At 39.6% G+C, this 17,311-nt stretch overlaps 1 protein-coding gene and 2 pseudogenes across 1 annotated transcript in view; 2 read left to right on the top strand and 1 right to left on the bottom strand.

Moving 5' to 3' along the window:
• Positions 1 to 17,311, bottom strand: part of TERB1 (telomere repeat binding bouquet formation protein 1) — a 44,235-nt gene that overhangs the window by 9,113 nt on the left and 17,811 nt on the right. The window contains exons 11-14 of the mRNA XM_068528923.1: positions 16,756 to 16,913; positions 3,187 to 3,536; positions 1,814 to 1,878; positions 1,426 to 1,521 (exon numbers count right to left, since the gene is read on the bottom strand). Coding sequence (XP_068385024.1) covers positions 1,426 to 1,521; positions 1,814 to 1,878; positions 3,187 to 3,536; positions 16,756 to 16,913 — 669 coding nt within the window. The remainder of the gene's footprint in view (positions 1 to 1,425; positions 1,522 to 1,813; positions 1,879 to 3,186; positions 3,537 to 16,755; positions 16,914 to 17,311) is intronic.
• Positions 6,188 to 7,876, top strand: LOC137753527 (inhibitor of growth protein 1 pseudogene; annotated as a pseudogene).
• Positions 7,917 to 8,747, top strand: LOC137753526 (large ribosomal subunit protein eL20 pseudogene; annotated as a pseudogene).

Genomic DNA, 17,311 nt, shown 5'->3' with positions numbered 1-17,311 from the left:
TCAGGTAACCTTTAACATTAAAGTTTAGTAGAATGGCAATAAAAGAAGCTAGACTGCAGGGAGTTAAGAAGGGAAAGAATATGCTGAAAGAGAAGGGAACAAGAGCAGGAATCTGGTAATAGACGGTGGAAGAAAGAATAGATGAATACTTGAAGGGATAGCAAATCACACAAAGTATTTGGGTTTTTAAAAAAAATTTTTTAAATAATTAATTTATTTTTATTATTTATTTATTTATTTATGGCTGTGTTGGGTCTTCGTTGCTGCGCGCTGGCTTTGTCTAGTCGCGGCGAGCGGGGGCTACCCTTCATGCGGTGCGCGGGCTTCTCATTGCAGTGGCTTCTCTTGTTGCCGAGCACAGGCTCTAGGAGCGCGGGCTTCAGTAGTTGTAGCACACAGGCTCAGTAGTTGTGGCACACGGGCTAGTTGCTCCACGGCATGTGGGATCTTCCCAGACCAGGGCTCGAACCTGTGTCCCCTGCATTGGCAGGCGGATTCTTAACCACCAGACCACCAGGGAAGTCCCTTGGGTATTTTTTAAGATGAGGAGAAATGAACATAGTTTAAGGTGGGACAAATGGAGTTAATGAATAGAAAAGGACTAAAGAGAAAGCCTACACAAGTATTATTATCAAATGGGGAGAAAACATAGATGGGATTTGGATTATAGCTAGATATCAGTTTTAGAGTAAAAGAGATAAACCCTTCATCTAAGACAGAAGAATAGTAATATTTTGAGCCTAATGTGGAATAGCCTCAGTTTTGTCCAAAGAGCAGGGTGCAACAGTAAGAGTAAACAAAGAGCAAATACTGGGATATGAAGGAGAAGAAGTGATGGAATAAGCACTGTGGAATTCTGGATTATTCATAATCCAGAATATATACCTATTTATTGGCTCACTGAAAATATAAAAAATGTTTACCTTACTCAGTGAAGTTAAACTTATAGATGGTGACAGAAAGAGAATAATAAAGTAATTTTTTAAGAGTATTAGCTGCTGAACCGGTTTGCAGGGCAGAAACTGAGACACAGATGTAGAGAACAAACATATGGACACCAAGGGGGGAAGCGGTGGGGGGAGGTGGTGGTGCTGTGATGAACTGGGAGATTGGGATTGACATATATACACTAATATGTATAAAATGGATAACTAATAAGAACCTGCTATATAAAAAAATAAATAAAATAAAATTCAAAAAAGAAAAAAAGAGTATTAGCTGCATTGATTCATATGAGCAAATATTGGGAACACAGACTAATGCAGATAGAAGGTATTAATTTGAGTGTTTTATGAGACCCCAGATTGTTATTTGTCCAAAGGAAATGAATTTTAAATCACACAGGTAGAACTATCACAAATTCTAGTTAATTAATATCATATAAAGCTTTAATTATGAAACAACTACAATTAAAAAAATATTTACCTGAGCATCTATACTTCAATATTTTGGAACAATTGTCTGTTGCTAGAAAACCAATGACTTCTTTATTTATTATATCTGAACATAATGTAAATGGATCTGGGGAAAAAAATTGCAAAATGCAAGATATTTCTGATTAGTGAAAAGGACCTGACGTTTATAAGATTTATTAATTCTCAGGAGTTTCATAAACTGTAGCACAGTACTACACTTCCAGTCATCCTAGTGGATATACAGAAAGGATATCAATAAAAGGTGACTGAGGCATTTAGACCAGAAAGAGAGTCAAAGGCATGGCTTATATGTTAGAGGGAAGATATTACTTTTAGCTATATTAATCACCTAAATATGTTTTCTTGAACAATCAAAGAAGAAACATTTTTAGTCATACCTGTTACTGGTAACTGCTGCTTTGTGTTTTTGGCAATAGGAGTTGGATGTTTAAAAATATGGTCGCTAAAAGAAAATAGACACCAGATTAATAAAAGTAAACATATTGTTTGGTGTGTGAACAAATCTTTCCGTAAGCAGTAGTGTGATTCTGATGTTTGACAGGCAGAAAGAGCTGGAGTCAGGATCTACCAAAATCTACCAAATTCTGCCAAAGTATGGTATGCAATGGTTATAGCCTTGTTTCTAAAAGCGGAGTTAACTACTATATATAATAAAAAATAGATAAACAATAAGGACCTATAGTATAGAACAGGGAACTTTATTTAATATCTTGTAATAACATATAATGGAAAAGAATCTGATAAAGTATATATATGTGTGTGTGTGTGTATGTATATATATAACTGAATCACTTTGCTGTACACCTGAAACATTGTAAATCAACTCTACTTCAATTAAAAAAAAAAAAGTGGAGTTAAACAAGACTCCAGAGGTCAATAATACTGATGCCAGCAGAAACATGGAAGAAAAAGTTATAAAAGAGGAAAACAGGAAGGAAGGAGAGCAAAAAAGAGAAAATAACAAATTCATTGGGCCAAAGGGCAAGAAGGCTGGCCCAAGAGCATATCCCACTACTTCCCAATTCTATATCCCTGAGAAATCGGGTTAAAACTACATGAAGAACGGTTTTGAAAAGGAAAAAGGGGGTGTGATGATGTAATCCATCTGTCTAACACTTAGTTTACCCTGCAGCCTCCCCAGAACATAGCACCATTCTCTTCAGTTTCCCTCCTAGCCCAGTAACTATCAGAAGAGCAGAACACAAGGAAGGCTTTAGGAAGAAAAGCTGCAATTCCAGGTCCAGCCCCACAGGCTACCCGTGAGCGAGAAAGGACATATACTGGAGGTGAGGTACAGGGAACAAATGAAAAGACAAGCCTAAACCAGATTTTCATCACACCTTACTCCCTTTTATCAAGTTAAAATTACAAACTGGCTTTTGCTAAATTGCTGATGGATTATCAATATGTGCATTGTTATTTCAGCTACAGAGGTTCAGTTTAAGTTTTCTGAGTATCCCTTCTAAAATTCAAATCTGATCGTGTCACTCAATCTAAAATCGTCAGCGGCTCCCTATACTCTATAAGTTATAACAGAAAATCTTGAGTATTACATGCAAGGCCCTAGATGAACTGGCCCATACTGGCCCATCCAAACTCCTTTCCCAACATTTCCTACATTAGGCTCCTCCTAAAACCATGCTTATCATTTCTATGTCCCAGTGTTTAAGAGTATGGCACATAGTACTACACACACACATACAAATGCTGAATAAATAAATAAAAGTTAGAAACAATTATTAAACTATACCTTGATTGAGAAACAAAATTCTTTTTTTCAAAGGTTGTTTCTTCATGTAAGTTTTGATTGCAGCTTGAATTGGCTTTACATAAAGTCTTATTTTGCCCACTCTCCCTATAACAAGCATTAACTGGATTTGCACTCTTTAACAGGGTCTTCATTTGATCATCATTTGTACATGCTTTAGACATGACTTCATGGGACTTATAACTCTGAAGCTTTCTAGACTGGCTTTTATCCTTATCTTCTGCTTTGGGACCTCCACCACTGCTATCTGCGTGAAGGTGTTTCAATGTATTTTGAATATTTATGTTCATAGATGAAACATAATCCTTATATTTTTCTCTTTGTACTCTTTCCTGTAATGTAAAAATAAGTAAATAATTTCAAAATAATCATTTGCTTTATAATTCAATTTACACTCCCTTTAAATAATGCAGAAAAAGTTTATGATTGTCAATAGAATATACATTATAAAAGGGGTAGTTTACATTAGGAAGGAAGGGGAGAATATTCATTAAATGATTTGGGGACATTGGGTAGTCAACTGGGGAAAAAGATAAACTGAATACCTATCTCACAATTTACACAAAAATAAAGTAAAAATTAACTAAATATTTAAATATAAAAAAATGAAATTATATATGTTCTAAAAGAAACCATGATGTTTTAATATTCTCAATGGGAGGAATACCTTTCCAAGTATTACAAAAAATCAATAAATCATAAAAGAAAAACCTATACTTTACCACATAAAAAATTTTTTTTAAGTTCTGCTAGAGATGAAAAACAATGTTGGGGGGTGGGGACCCAGAGGAAAAAAGGGCCAAAAGCAAAATCAAATACAAATAAAAACAGCTAGAAAGAATATGTATGTCATATCTTGAGCTACAGTAGAATTTTTCTAATAACATTTATAAAAAGCTACTACAATGAACTATGAAAAAGATCAGTAACAGTGTAGAAACATAGGCAAAGGAGATGAACAGTTCACAAGAAAGGAAATATAAATAAATAGCTCTTACACATATGAAAAATGCTCCATCTCACTTTAATAAGAGAAATAAACATTAAAGGTAAATGAGATATCTTTCTTTATTTTATTTTTTTTACTTTTTGGCCCCACCGCACAGCATGTGGGATCTTAGTTCCCCGACAAGGGATCAAACCCGTGCCCCCTGCATTGGAAGTGTGGAGTCTTAATCACTGGACAGCCAGGGAAGTCCCATAGACATCTTTCTTCATCTATGACTTTGGCAAAGATCAAAAGGGCATAGGGAAACATTCTGTACATTATGGGGGAGAGTGTAAACTGATACATCTCTATGGAGAAACAATTTGACAGTATCTTTCATAATAAAAACTGTGGGACTTCCCTGGTGGCACAGTGGTTAAGAATCCGCCTGCCAATGCAGGGGACACCAGTTTGATCCCTGGTCTGAGAAGATCCCACATGCCACGGAGCAACTAAGCCTGTGTGCCGCAACTATTGAGCCTGAGCTCTAGAGCCCGTGAGCCACAACTACTGAAGTCCGTGCGCTCTAGGGCCCACGTGCCGTAACTACTGAGCCCACGTGCTACAACTACTGAAGCCCGTGCACCTAGAGCCCATGCTCCGCAACAAGAGAAACCACCGAAATGAGAAGCCCACGTACTGCAACGAAGAGTAGCCCCCGCTGGCCACAACTAGAGCGAAAAAAGCCCACGTGCAGCAATGAAGACCCAATGCAGCACAAAACAAACAAACAAACAAAACACTGTGTATATCTTCTTTTAAAATCCTATAGATATACTTTTACATGTGCAAAATGTTAATGTTATTAACTGCAGTATGGTTTGTAATAGCTAAAAGTTGGAACCTGAAAGTTCGTCTCAAGGGGAACTAGCATATCCATCAGTGGAATACTCTGCAATTGTAAGATAGATAGGTAGACAGATAGATAGACAGGGCTTCCAGGTAAAGATGATGACTTTAACACCCATATTTATTTTCGTTCCTTCCAAAAAAACAATTAGAACAACAGTTCTTAAAAAGGCATAGGTGGACTTCCCTGGTGGCGCAGCAACGAAGACCCAACACAGCCAAAAATAAATAAATAAACAAATTTATTAAAATAAATAAATAAAAAATTAAAAGGCATAGGGATTTCCCTGGTGGCACAGTGGTTAAGAATCCGCCTGCCAAGGCAGGGGACATGGGTTTGATCTCTGGTCCAGGAAGATCCCACACACCGTGCAGCAACTAAGCCCATGTGCAACAACTACTGAGGCTGCGCTCTAGAGCCCGCGAGCCACAACTACTGAGCCCACGTGCTCCTAGAGCCAGTGCTCTGCGACAAAAGAAGCCACTGAAATGAGAAGCCCGCGCACCGTAATGAAGAGTAGCTCCCACCTGCCGCAACTAGAGAAAAAGTCCGTGTGCAGCAACGAAGACACAACGCAGCCAAAAAAAAAAAAAAGGCATAAACCCACAAGGAGAAGCATAAATTCCACAAGGAGAAATGGAAGAAGATACAAATGCAACAAAATTTTGGAATTGGAAAGCAGATAGGTGAATGACAGCCTATTTAGCAGACTTGATAAAGTTGAATTTAAATAAATAAAGCAGGGCTTCCCTGGTGGCGCAATGGTTAGGAATCCGCCTGCCAATGCAGGGAACACAGGTTCGATCCCTGGTCCGGGAAGATCCCACATGCCGCGGAGCAACTAAGCCCGTGCGCCACAACTACTGAGCCTGTGCTCTAGAGCCCGTGAGCCACAACTACTGAGCCCGCGTGCCGCAACTACTGAAGCCCGCGTGCCTAGAGCCTGTGCTCCACAATGAGAGCAGCCACCACAATAAGAAGCCCGCGCACTGCAACGAAGAGTAGCCCCCGCTCGCCGCAACTAGAGAAAGCCCGCACACAGCAACGAAGACCCAACACAGCCAAAAATAAATAAATTTATTAAAAATAAATAAAAATAAAACAGACTTGTAAGCTGACAATGGGAAAAGCCAAGGAACTAAAATATGCTGCCAAACTCTCAAAAGACTTATGAACTGGAGGTAGGGTGAAAGTGGGGTTAAAAACAGGAAGGTTGGATGAAAGTTCAAGTAGTTGGATTGCTAGATCCTGACCCCCACATACACACACTCAGCAGGCAGCTGACGGACACCAGAAGGTCCCCTCCCTCCCCAAAGATCCAAGTTTAATCTCTGAGGGGGATAAAACCGTCTCTACACTGGAGGACACCAAGCAAAGCTGAAGGCAGAATACTATTGAAAAACAAAGACTAAGAAAATATTTACATACTGAATACTAAGACTCCCAAGCTATCTTTCCCCATTTTGACTCCAGAATATTGGCTCATAATTTCTAGGCAGGAGATTAGACATTGGAGGTTCTCCAAAAAATGACCCACCAAATTAATTCTACAAGAATCCACAGTCAAAAAATTTCCAGGAAAGGCGGCAGCGGGCGGCGCGCGCCCCTTCCCGCGCCAGCTCGGCCCTGGCCCTGGCCCCGGCGGCGTGGTGCTCGCCCGCACGCCCGCCCGCGCCCGCCACGCGCCTGAGGCCGCAGAGCGCGCCGCCAGGTGCCGGTCCCCGGGCCCAGGCGCTGTGGCTCGCAGATGTAGCGGCGCGGGGTCGGCCAGGTGAGTGGCACTGGCAGGCGGGAGCCTTGCATTTTGCAGCGCGGGGCTCCAAGGGGTCGCGGGCCGGAGGAAGCGGAAAGCCGCAAGCCGCGCAGAGTCACCGGGGACCTCGGTAAACCATGTTGAGCCTCCCAACGGGGAGCAGATCCACCCGGTGAACTAGGAGGAGGACTACCTGGACTCCATCGAGTCTCTGCCTTTCGATCTGCAGAGAAACGTCTCTCTGATGCAGGAGATCGACGAGAAATACCAAGAAATCCTGTAGGAACTGGATGAGTATCATGAGAAGTTCAAGCGGGAGACGGACGGCGCCCAGGCGAGGAGAGTGATGCACTGCATTCAGAGGGCCCTGATTCGGAGCCAGGAGCTGGGCGACGAGAAGATCCAGATCGTGAGTCAGATGGTGGAGCTGGTGGAGAACTGGGCCAGGCAGGTGGACAGTCACGTGGAACTCTTTGAGGCACATCAAGAGGTCAGTGACACCACTGGCCACAGCAAAGCTGGCCAGGGTAAGTCAAAAAATGAGACAATCACGCAGGCAGAAAAGCCCAACAACAAGTGGTCCCAGCGACAGTGCAACAACGCAGCTAAAAATCACGACCATGATGACATCACCTCCGGAATGCCTAAGGAGAAGAAGGCAAAGGCCTCCAAGAAGAAGGAATGCTCCAAGGCCAAAGCCATGAGGGAAGCATCCCCTGCAGACCTTCCCACTGAGCCAAACAAGCCCACGTACTGTCTGTGCAATCAGGTCTCCTATGGAGAGATGATCGGCTGTGACAATGACGAGTGCCCCAAGTGGTTCCACTTCTCCTGCGTGGGGCTGAACCATAAAACCAAGGGCAAATGGTACTGCCCCAAAGGTTGAGGGGAGAACGAGAAGACCATGGACAAGGCCCTGGAGAAGTCCAAAAAGGAGCAGGCCTACAACAGGTAGTGGCGGGCCTGGCTGGCCCGAGGCGAGCAGGACGAGCCGTGTAATTATTGCATCGCCACCTGGACGGGCGCGGGGACTGCACGTGTAGCCTTCTAAAGACTGTTGGAAGAGAAGCTCTTCCTCTTGTAGGGACACTGGAGCTCTCTTTGCTTTTCCGTTGGTGCACATGTGTAACAAGAGAGTGGTCTGTGGATCAGCATTTTAGGAACTGCAAATATAGGTTTGAATTAAACACTCAAAAAAAAAAATTTCCAGGAAGGCTTTTAGCATATGACTGTTACATATTAGTAGCAACCAAAGATCACCAGAAATTTGAAGAAAGCTAGAGACCAGGAAAGAAAAAAACAAGCAAACATCAACAACCAAAAAACACCTCTGAGGAGTAAGATGAAATATGGATTAGAAAAAAAAAAACTTTAAAAATGAGAATTGTGCCTTTTCACAGGAGGCATCGAGCGCACACAGAGCACCACGAAGGCCTCAGGCATACTGCGAGAGTACAAGGTGGTGGGGCGCTGCTGCCCACCCCCAAATGCTGCATGCTACCCCTCTATCACATGAGAATCTTTGCGCCTAATCATGTTGTTTCCAAGTCCCACTTCTGGTACTTTGTGTCTCAGCTGAAGAAGATGAAGAAGTCTTCAGGGAAAATTGTCTATTGTGGACGAGTGTTAGAGAAATCTCCCCTTCAGGTGAAGAACTCTAGCATCTGGCTGCACTATGACTCTCGCAGTGGCACCCACAACATGTACCAGGAGTACCAGGACTTGACTGCAGCAGGTGCCATCACCCAGTGCTACTGAGACATGGGTGCCCAGCCTCGCACCTAGGCCCAACTCTATGCAGATCAGGAAGGTGGAGGAGATGGCAGCCAGCAAGTGCCACCAACCAGCAATCAACCAGTTCCACAACTCCAAGATCACCACTGCCCCACTGGGTCCTGTGTCAGCAGCACAAGCCACGCTTTACCACCAAGAGGCCCAACACCTTGTTTTAGATGCAGGGCCTCCCCATCCCCAGGTCTGCCCAATAATCTCTTTGGGAAAACCAGGAGAAAAAATTAGAATTGTCATTGATATATTTAAAAGAAGAATGCCTGTTAAGTCTTAAGTGCATGAAATGAGAATAAGATAATTGAAAAGGAGTAAAAAAGAGGCTTTGGTAACTACAAATATAATAGCAGAAGTGAAAAACTCAATAGGTTAGTTTAAAAAGTAAATATGAGAACATTTCCCAGAATGTAGAACAAAAAAGAGAAGAAAATAAGAGAGAAATGATAAGAAGGAAGACCAGCTCAAGAAGTCCAACAAATAAATAATAGGAGTTTCAGAAAACAAGGAAAGAGAAAACAAGGAAGCAATCATCACAGTATAATGCTATAAACTTTCCCAGAACTGAAGGACATAAGTCGACGGATTGAAAGGGCCCACTATGTGTATAACACAATGAATGAAAAGAGACTGACACCAATGTACCTCACTGTAAAATTTTAAAACATTGGGGATAAAGATTATATAAGCTTCCAGAAGGAGAACACAGGTCACAGCAAAGGATCAGAATGGCTTTGGACCTCAAGAGTAACACTGGAAACTACAAGACTATGGAACAACACGTTTAATATACTGAGGTGATTTCCAATCTAGAATATTTTGTCCAACCAAACTATCAATTAATTCTGAAGGCAAAATAAAATTATTTTCATATTTACAAGGTCTCAAAAAAATTACATCCTATGTACCCTTTTTCAGAAAGCTACAGAAGAATGTACCCCATCAAAATGGGAAACTAAACCAAAAAAGAGAGAATGACACAGGATCCAGGAAATCAGGAATCAAGGAAAGATACAAAGAGAATCATTAAGATGATGGTAAAGGAGTATCCCAGGGTAACAGTTGTGTACATGACATAAAGGATGTACCAGTTCTTAATTTATTGCTCCTCAACTCCAAACCTATCCTCCTTTGTCCTGCATTGTAAAACTTAAACTAGACTCTATAGACCACTATTCTAGGGCTAGCCAGTGTTACACTCTGACATCAGAATGTGCTAGAGGGGCAACACAAGGATGGAAGAAAAAGAAGGGACTTTTTCTTCTTTTGGTGTCGTGTTGTTTTGAGTGGTGGCAAGTGGAGGCAGACTTGTACTGTAGGAAATGTTAAAAGAGGTTCGTAATTTCTGGGACTTCCCTGGAGGTCCAGTGGTTAAGACTCCACGCTTCCACTGCAGGTGGCATGGGTTCGATCCCTGGTGGGGGAACTAAGATCCTGCATGTCGCACAGTGTGGCCCAAAAGGAAAAAAATAAAAGGAGTTCATAATTTCTTTAAAATATAATTGTCCAGTGATTCTGCTCTTACGTATTTATCGAAGAGAAATGAAAATGTACACTACAGGCACAGAAGTGTACACCAATGTTCACATAACATTATTCCTAGTAGCCAAGATCTAGAAGCAACCCAAATGTCTATCAGTTGGTGAATGGATACACAAGTTGTGGTGTGTCCATACTATGGAATATTACTCAGCAGTAAAAAGGAACAAAATATTAATAAAACAACATTGGTGAATCTAAAAAACATTGTATATTAAGTGAAATAAATCAAACACAAAATATTATATAATATATGATTCCATTTACATGAAATTATAGAAACGGAAACTAATGACAGAAAGCAGATCAGTGAATTGCCTAGGCCTGAGGATGGGGAATGGGCCTGTCTATAAAAGGACACAAGGAAACATTTTAGGGTGAGTGGACTGTTCTATATCTTGACTGTCCTGATAGTTACACAACTGTAAAAAATTATCATAACTTGGGGACTTCCCTGGCAGTCCAGTGGTTAAGACTTTGCCTTCCAGTGCAGGGGGTATGGGTTCGATCCCTGGTTGGGAAGCTAAGATCCCATATGCCTCACAGCCAAAAAACCAAGACATAAAATAGAAGCAATATTGTAACAAATCCAATAAAGACTTTAAAAATGGTCCACATCAAAAAAAATAAATAAGAAACAGAAATATGAACAGAACAATCACAAGCAATGAAATTGAAACTGTGATTTAAAATCTTCCAACAAGCAAAAGTCCAGGACCAGATGGCTTCACAGGTGAATTCTATCAAACATTTAGAGAAGAGGTAACACCCATCCTTCTCAAACTCTTCCAAAAAATTGCAGAGGAAGGAACACTCCCAAACTCATTCTATGAGGCCACCATCATCCTGATACGAAAACCAGACAAAGATACTACAAAAAAAAGAAAATTACAGACCAATATCACTGATGAATATAGATGCAAAAATCCTCAACAAAATACTAGCAAACAGAATCCAACAACACATTACAAGGATCATACACCATGATCAAGTAGGATTTACCCCAGGGATGCAAGGATTCTTCAATATATGCAAATCAATCAATATGATACACCATATTAACAAATTGAAGAATAAAAACCATATGATCGTCTCAATAGATGCAGAAAAAGCTTTTGACAAAATTCAACACCATTTATGATAAAAAAAACTCTCCAGAAAGTGGGCATAGAGGGAACCTACATCAACATAATAAAGGCCATATATGACAAATGCACAGTAAACATTATTCTCAATGGTGAAAAACTGAAAGCATTGCCTCTAAGATCAGGAAGAAGACAAAGATGTCCACTCTCGCCACTATTATTCAACATAGTTTTGGAAGTCCTAGCCATGGCAATCAGAGAAGAAAAAGAAAGAAAAGGAATACAATTGGAAAAGAAGAAGTAAAACTGTCACTGTTTGCAGATGACATGATACTATAGAGAATCCAAAAGATGCCACCAGAAAACTACTAGAGCTAATCAATAAATTTGGTAAAGTTGCAGGATACAAAATTAATGCACAGAAATCTCTTGCACTCCTATACACTAATGATGAAAAATCTGAAAGAGAAATTAAGGAAACACTCCTATTTACCACTGCAACAAAAAGAATAAAATACCTAGGAATAAACCTACCTAGGAAGACAAAAGACCTGTATGCAGAAAACTATAAGACACTGATGAAAGAAATTAAAGATGATACAAACAAATGGAGAGATATACCATGTTCTTGGATTGAAAGAATCAACATTGTGAAAATGACTATACTACCCAAAGCAATCTACAGATTCAATGCAATCCCTATCAAATTACCAATGGCATTTTTTACAGAACTAGAACAAAAAATCTTAAAATTCGTATGGAGACATGAAAGACCCCAAATAGCCAAAGCAGTCCTGAGGGAAAAAAATGGAGCTGGAGGAATCAGACTCCCTGACTTCAGACTATACTACAAAGCTACAGTAATCAAGACAATATGGTACTGGCACAAAAACAGAAATATAGATCAATGGAACAGGATAGAAAGCCCAGAGATAAACCCATGCACCTGTGGTCAACTAATCTATGACAAAGGAGGCAAGGATATACAATGGGGAAAAGACAGTCTCTTCAATAAGTGGTGCTGGGAAAACTGGACAGCTACATATAAAAGAATGAAATTAGAACACTCCCTAACACCATACACAAAAATAAACTCAAAATGGATTAAAGACTTAAATGTAAGACTGGACACTATAAAACTCTTAGAGGAAAACATAGGAAGAACACTCTTTGACATAAATCACAGGAAGATCTTTTTTGATCCACCTCCTAGAGTAATGGAAATAAAAACAAAAATAAACAAATGGGACCTAATGAAACTTAAAAGCTTTTGCAAAGCAAAGGAAACTACAAACAAGATGAAAAGACAACGCTCAGAATGGGAGAAAATATTTGCAAACGAATCAACGGACAAAGGATTAATCTCCAAAATATATAAACAGCTCATGCAGCTCAATATTAAAAAACCAAACAACCCAATCCAAAAATGGGCAGAAGACCTAAATAGACGTTTCTCCAAAGACATACAGATGGCCAAGAAGCACATGAAAAGCTGCTCAACACCACTAATTATTAGAGAAATGCAAATCAAAACTACAATGAGGTATCACCTCACACCAGTTAGAATGGGCATCATCAGAAAATCTACAAACAACAAATTCTGGAGAGGGTGTGGAGAAAAGGGAACCCTCTTGCACTGTTGGTGCAAATGTTGGGAATGTAAATTGATACAGCCACTATGGAGAACAGTATGGAGGTTCCTTAAAAAACTAAAAATAGAATTACCATATGACCCAGCAATCCCACTACTGGGCATATACCCAGAGAAAACCATAATTCAAAAAGACACATGCACCCCAGTGTTCATTGCAGCACTATTTACAATAGCCAGGTCATGGAAGCAACCTAAATGCCCATTGACAGACGAATGGATAAAGAAGATGTGGTACATATAAACAATGGAATATTACTCAGCCATAAAAAGGAACGAAATTGGGTCATTTGTAGAGACGTGGATGGACCTAGAGACTGTCATACAGAGTGAAGTAAGTCAGAAAGAGAAAAACAAATATCATATATTAATGCATCTATGTGGAACCTAGAAAAATGGTACAGATGAACCAGTTTGCAGGGCAGAAATAGAGACACAGATGTAGAGAACAAACATATGGACACCAAGGGGGGAAAGTGGTGGGGGTGGTGGTGGTGGTGGGATGAATTGGGAGATTGGGATTGACATGTATACACTAATATGTATAAAATGGATAACTAATAAGAACCTGCTGTATAAAAAAATAAATAAAATTCTAAAATTCAAAATAAATAAATAAATAAAACTTAAAAGATTATCTCTTGTGGAATAAAAAAAAATTATCGTAAGTCAAACTGAATGCTTAAAATGTGTGATTACCATTGTATGTAAATATTATTTTATTAAACAATAAAATATTTTAGAAAAAAGATAGCTGTTTAAAGCAAAAATAATAACATTACTGGGCAGTTTATAACAAATGTAGCAGTAAAACGTATGGCAATAGCACAAAGAACAAATGGAAATGTAAGCACACTATTGCAAAGGTCTTACAATATTACATGAGTGGAATGATATTATCTGAATATAGACCATGATGAGTTAAAGATGTGTATTATAAATCCTAAAGCAATCCCTTAAAAAACCAAGAATGTTTAGCCAATAATCTAACATGAGATATAATAGAATATTTAAAAATAATATAAAAGAAGGCAGGAGAGCAGGAATAAAAGGAACAAAGAACAAATGGGACAAATAGGAAGCAAATAGCAATATGGTAGACTTAAACCCAAACATATTAGTAATTACATTAAATGGAAATGGAATGATCACATCAATTAAAAAGCAGAAATACACAGGATAATAAAGACCAAAGTATATACTGAAACCCATGCTAGCTATAAAGACATAGGCTATAGGTAAAAGAGTATGTCCAGGGACTTCCCTGGTGGCGCAGTGGTTAAGAATTCACCTGCCAATGCAGGGGATATGGGTTCAATCCCTGGTCCGGGAAGATCCCACATGCCGCGGAGCAACTAAGCCCATGCACCACAACTACTGAGACTGTGCTCTAGAGCCCACGAGCCACAACTACTGAAACCCCCGTGTCTAGAGCCTGTGCTCTGCAACAAGAGAAGCCACCGCAATGAGAAGCCTGCGCACCGCAACGAAGAGTAGCCCCTGCTCGCTGCAACTAGAGAAAGCCCATGCACAGCAACGAAGATCCAACGTAGCCAAAAATAAAAAAATTAAAAAAAAAAAAAGAGTATGTCCATCAACTGATAAATGGATAAGTAAAATGTAGTATACACAATGGAAAACTCTTTGGCCATAAAGAGCAATGAAATATTGATACATGCTGAAAGATGAATGAGCCTTGAAAACATGCTAAATGAAAGAAGCCAGTCACAAAAGACCACATATTATGTGATTGCATTCTTATGAAATACCCAGAATAGGCAAATCTATAGAGTTAGATAGAAGATTGGTGGTTGCTTATGGCTGCGGATCGGAGTGTTCAGGGAAATAGCTAAAGGGTACAGAGTTTCTTTTTGAAGGAATAAAAATATTCTAAAGTTGACTTTGGTGATTATTGCACATATCTGTGAATAAAAACTACTGAACTGTACACTTTAAATAGGCAAATGGTATATGAAGTACATCTCAATAAAGCTATTTTTTTAAGAAAGGAAAGAAGTACTGATATATACTACAACATGGATGAACCTTGAAAATGTGCTAAATGAAAGAAGTCAGTCACAAAAGACCACATATTATATAATTCAATTTATATAAAAAGTCCAGAATAGGCAAATACAGAGAGACAAAAAATAGATCAGTGGTTGCCTAGGGTTGGGGGAGGATGGATGGGGGAATACAGAGGGTGACTGCTAAATGGTATGGAGTTTCTTTTTTGGGGTGATAAAAATGTTTTAAAATTGAATGTGGTAATGGTCACACAATTCTGTGAGTATACTAAAAACCAATGAAATGTATACTTCAACTGGGTCAATTGTATGGAATGTGGTTTACATCTCAATAAAGCTCTTACAAAGATATATATGTAGCAGGATACTTACTCGAGAGTTGGTTACACTGGTGAGAGATTAAATATTTTCTAAATGTCCAACAATAAAAGACAAGTTAAATCAAATATGGTAATCTATGATATTGAATACTACTCAGTCATTTAAAAGAATAAAATTACTATACTAAATTGGATACTGTGTTTTTATTTTTTAAAATGCATGCACATACAAAGACACAAAGCATACATATATAGTAAAAATATAGAAATGGGGCTTCCCTGGTGGCTCAGTGGTTAAGAATCCGCCTGCCAATGCAGGGGACACAGGTTTGAGCCCTGGTCTGGAAGATCCCACATGCCATGGAGCAACTGGGCCTGTGAGCCACAACTATGGAGCCTGCACTCTAGAGCCCGCGAGCCACAACTATTGAGCCCGCGTGCCACAACTACTGAAGCCCGCATGCCTAGAGCCCATGCTCGGCAACAAGAGAAGCCACTGCAATGAGAAGGCCACACACGGCAACGAAGAGTAGCCCCCGCTCGCCTCAACTAAAGAAACCCTGCGGGCAGCAACAAAGACCCAATGCAGCCAAAAATAAATAAATAAATAAATAAATTTTTTAAAATATGGAAATATGTGTATGTGTATATATACATACATAAACGTGTATATATACAGTTGACCATTGAACAATATGGGGCAGTCGAAAATCCACATATAACTTTACAGTCAGCCCTTCAAATCCACAGTTCCACATCCATTGAATCAACCAACCTGAGACCCTGAGACTGTGTAGTACTGTAGTACATATTCATTGAAAAAAATCCATGTATGAGTGGATTCAAGCAGTTCAAACACCTGTTGTTCAAGGGTCAACTGTATGTGTGTGTGTGTATATATATATATATATATATATATAGAGAGAGAGAGAGAGAGAGAGAGAGAGAGAGATTATTACTTCTCCATTCTTTCTCCTTCTTGAACCCTTATTATACAAATGATAGATCTCTTGGCTCTTATCTTCCATGTCTCTTATTTTATCAGTCATCATTTCCACTTTTTTTTTTTTTTTTAAATATTAATTTATTTACTTATTTATTTTGGCTGTGTTGGATCTTGGCCCCTGCGCGAGGGCCTTCTCCAGTCGCGGCAAGTGGGGGCCACCCTTCATCGCGGTGCGCGGGCCTCTCACCATCGCGGCCTCTCTTGTTGCGGAGCACAGGCTCCAGACACGCAGGCCCAGCAACTGTGGCTCACGGGCCCAGCCGCTCCGCGGCATGTGGGATCTTCCCAGACCAGGGCTCGAACCCGTGTCCCCCGCATTGGCAGGCAACCCCCAACCACTGCGCCACCAGGGAAGCCCCCATTTCCACTTTTTAAAAATATTTTTTTCTGTGTTCAAGGATGATTCCTCAAGTATTACTAATGAATTTTAAATTTAAAACCATTAAAATAAAAAGTAACTTGGCAAGAAAAATATTTTATCCTCCAACCTGTATTATTAAAAAATATTTGAAAAAAGTTCTACATTCTTTGAAACAAAGAAGCCAACCTCATTTCCTTCTCTTTCAAGCTGTTCTATTCTGTGTAGAATTTCCTTCGCTTTCTTCCAGTAATCTTCAAGATTCTTCTCTTTCATATTTACATCCTTTAATTGTTCTTCATTTTCGTCAAAAGAATATTCTCCTAGACTTAGAGATAATTTCTCAGCTTTATAATATGGGAAAAAATAGTGAGTTTATCCATTACTAGAAATGTTATTTTAACACTTTAAATAAGGACAAACTCATACCCCATACCCCCTTCTCTAAATTTTGCACATCCAAACCATCTTAACTGCCTAAATAGTACTGAAAATAAGTGGAAAGCAAGTGCTTGGCAGAGGCTGAGGACACAAAGAGTCATAAATTAGACTTTACTCTTCAGAATTACAGGGAAAAAAAAATGGCAAGAAAACACGTTATGCTGGGCATATAAACACCCTCAGGTTTATGGCTACTGGTTTTAAAGTAGTTTTTTTTTAAACACAGTTTCCATAAAGTGGTTCCTTGCTATATTCTTTTAAATTCTCTTTTTACATATTGTGGCAGCAGTTTTCTTCCAAAAGA

The sequence above is a fragment of the Eschrichtius robustus genome, chromosome 19 (genome assembly GCF_028021215.1).
Source record: "Eschrichtius robustus isolate mEscRob2 chromosome 19, mEscRob2.pri, whole genome shotgun sequence".
Taxonomy (NCBI): domain Eukaryota; kingdom Metazoa; phylum Chordata; class Mammalia; order Artiodactyla; family Eschrichtiidae; genus Eschrichtius; species Eschrichtius robustus.
The sequence above is the reverse complement of the archived record's forward strand: the minus strand, read 5'-3'. Positions and strand labels throughout refer to the sequence as shown.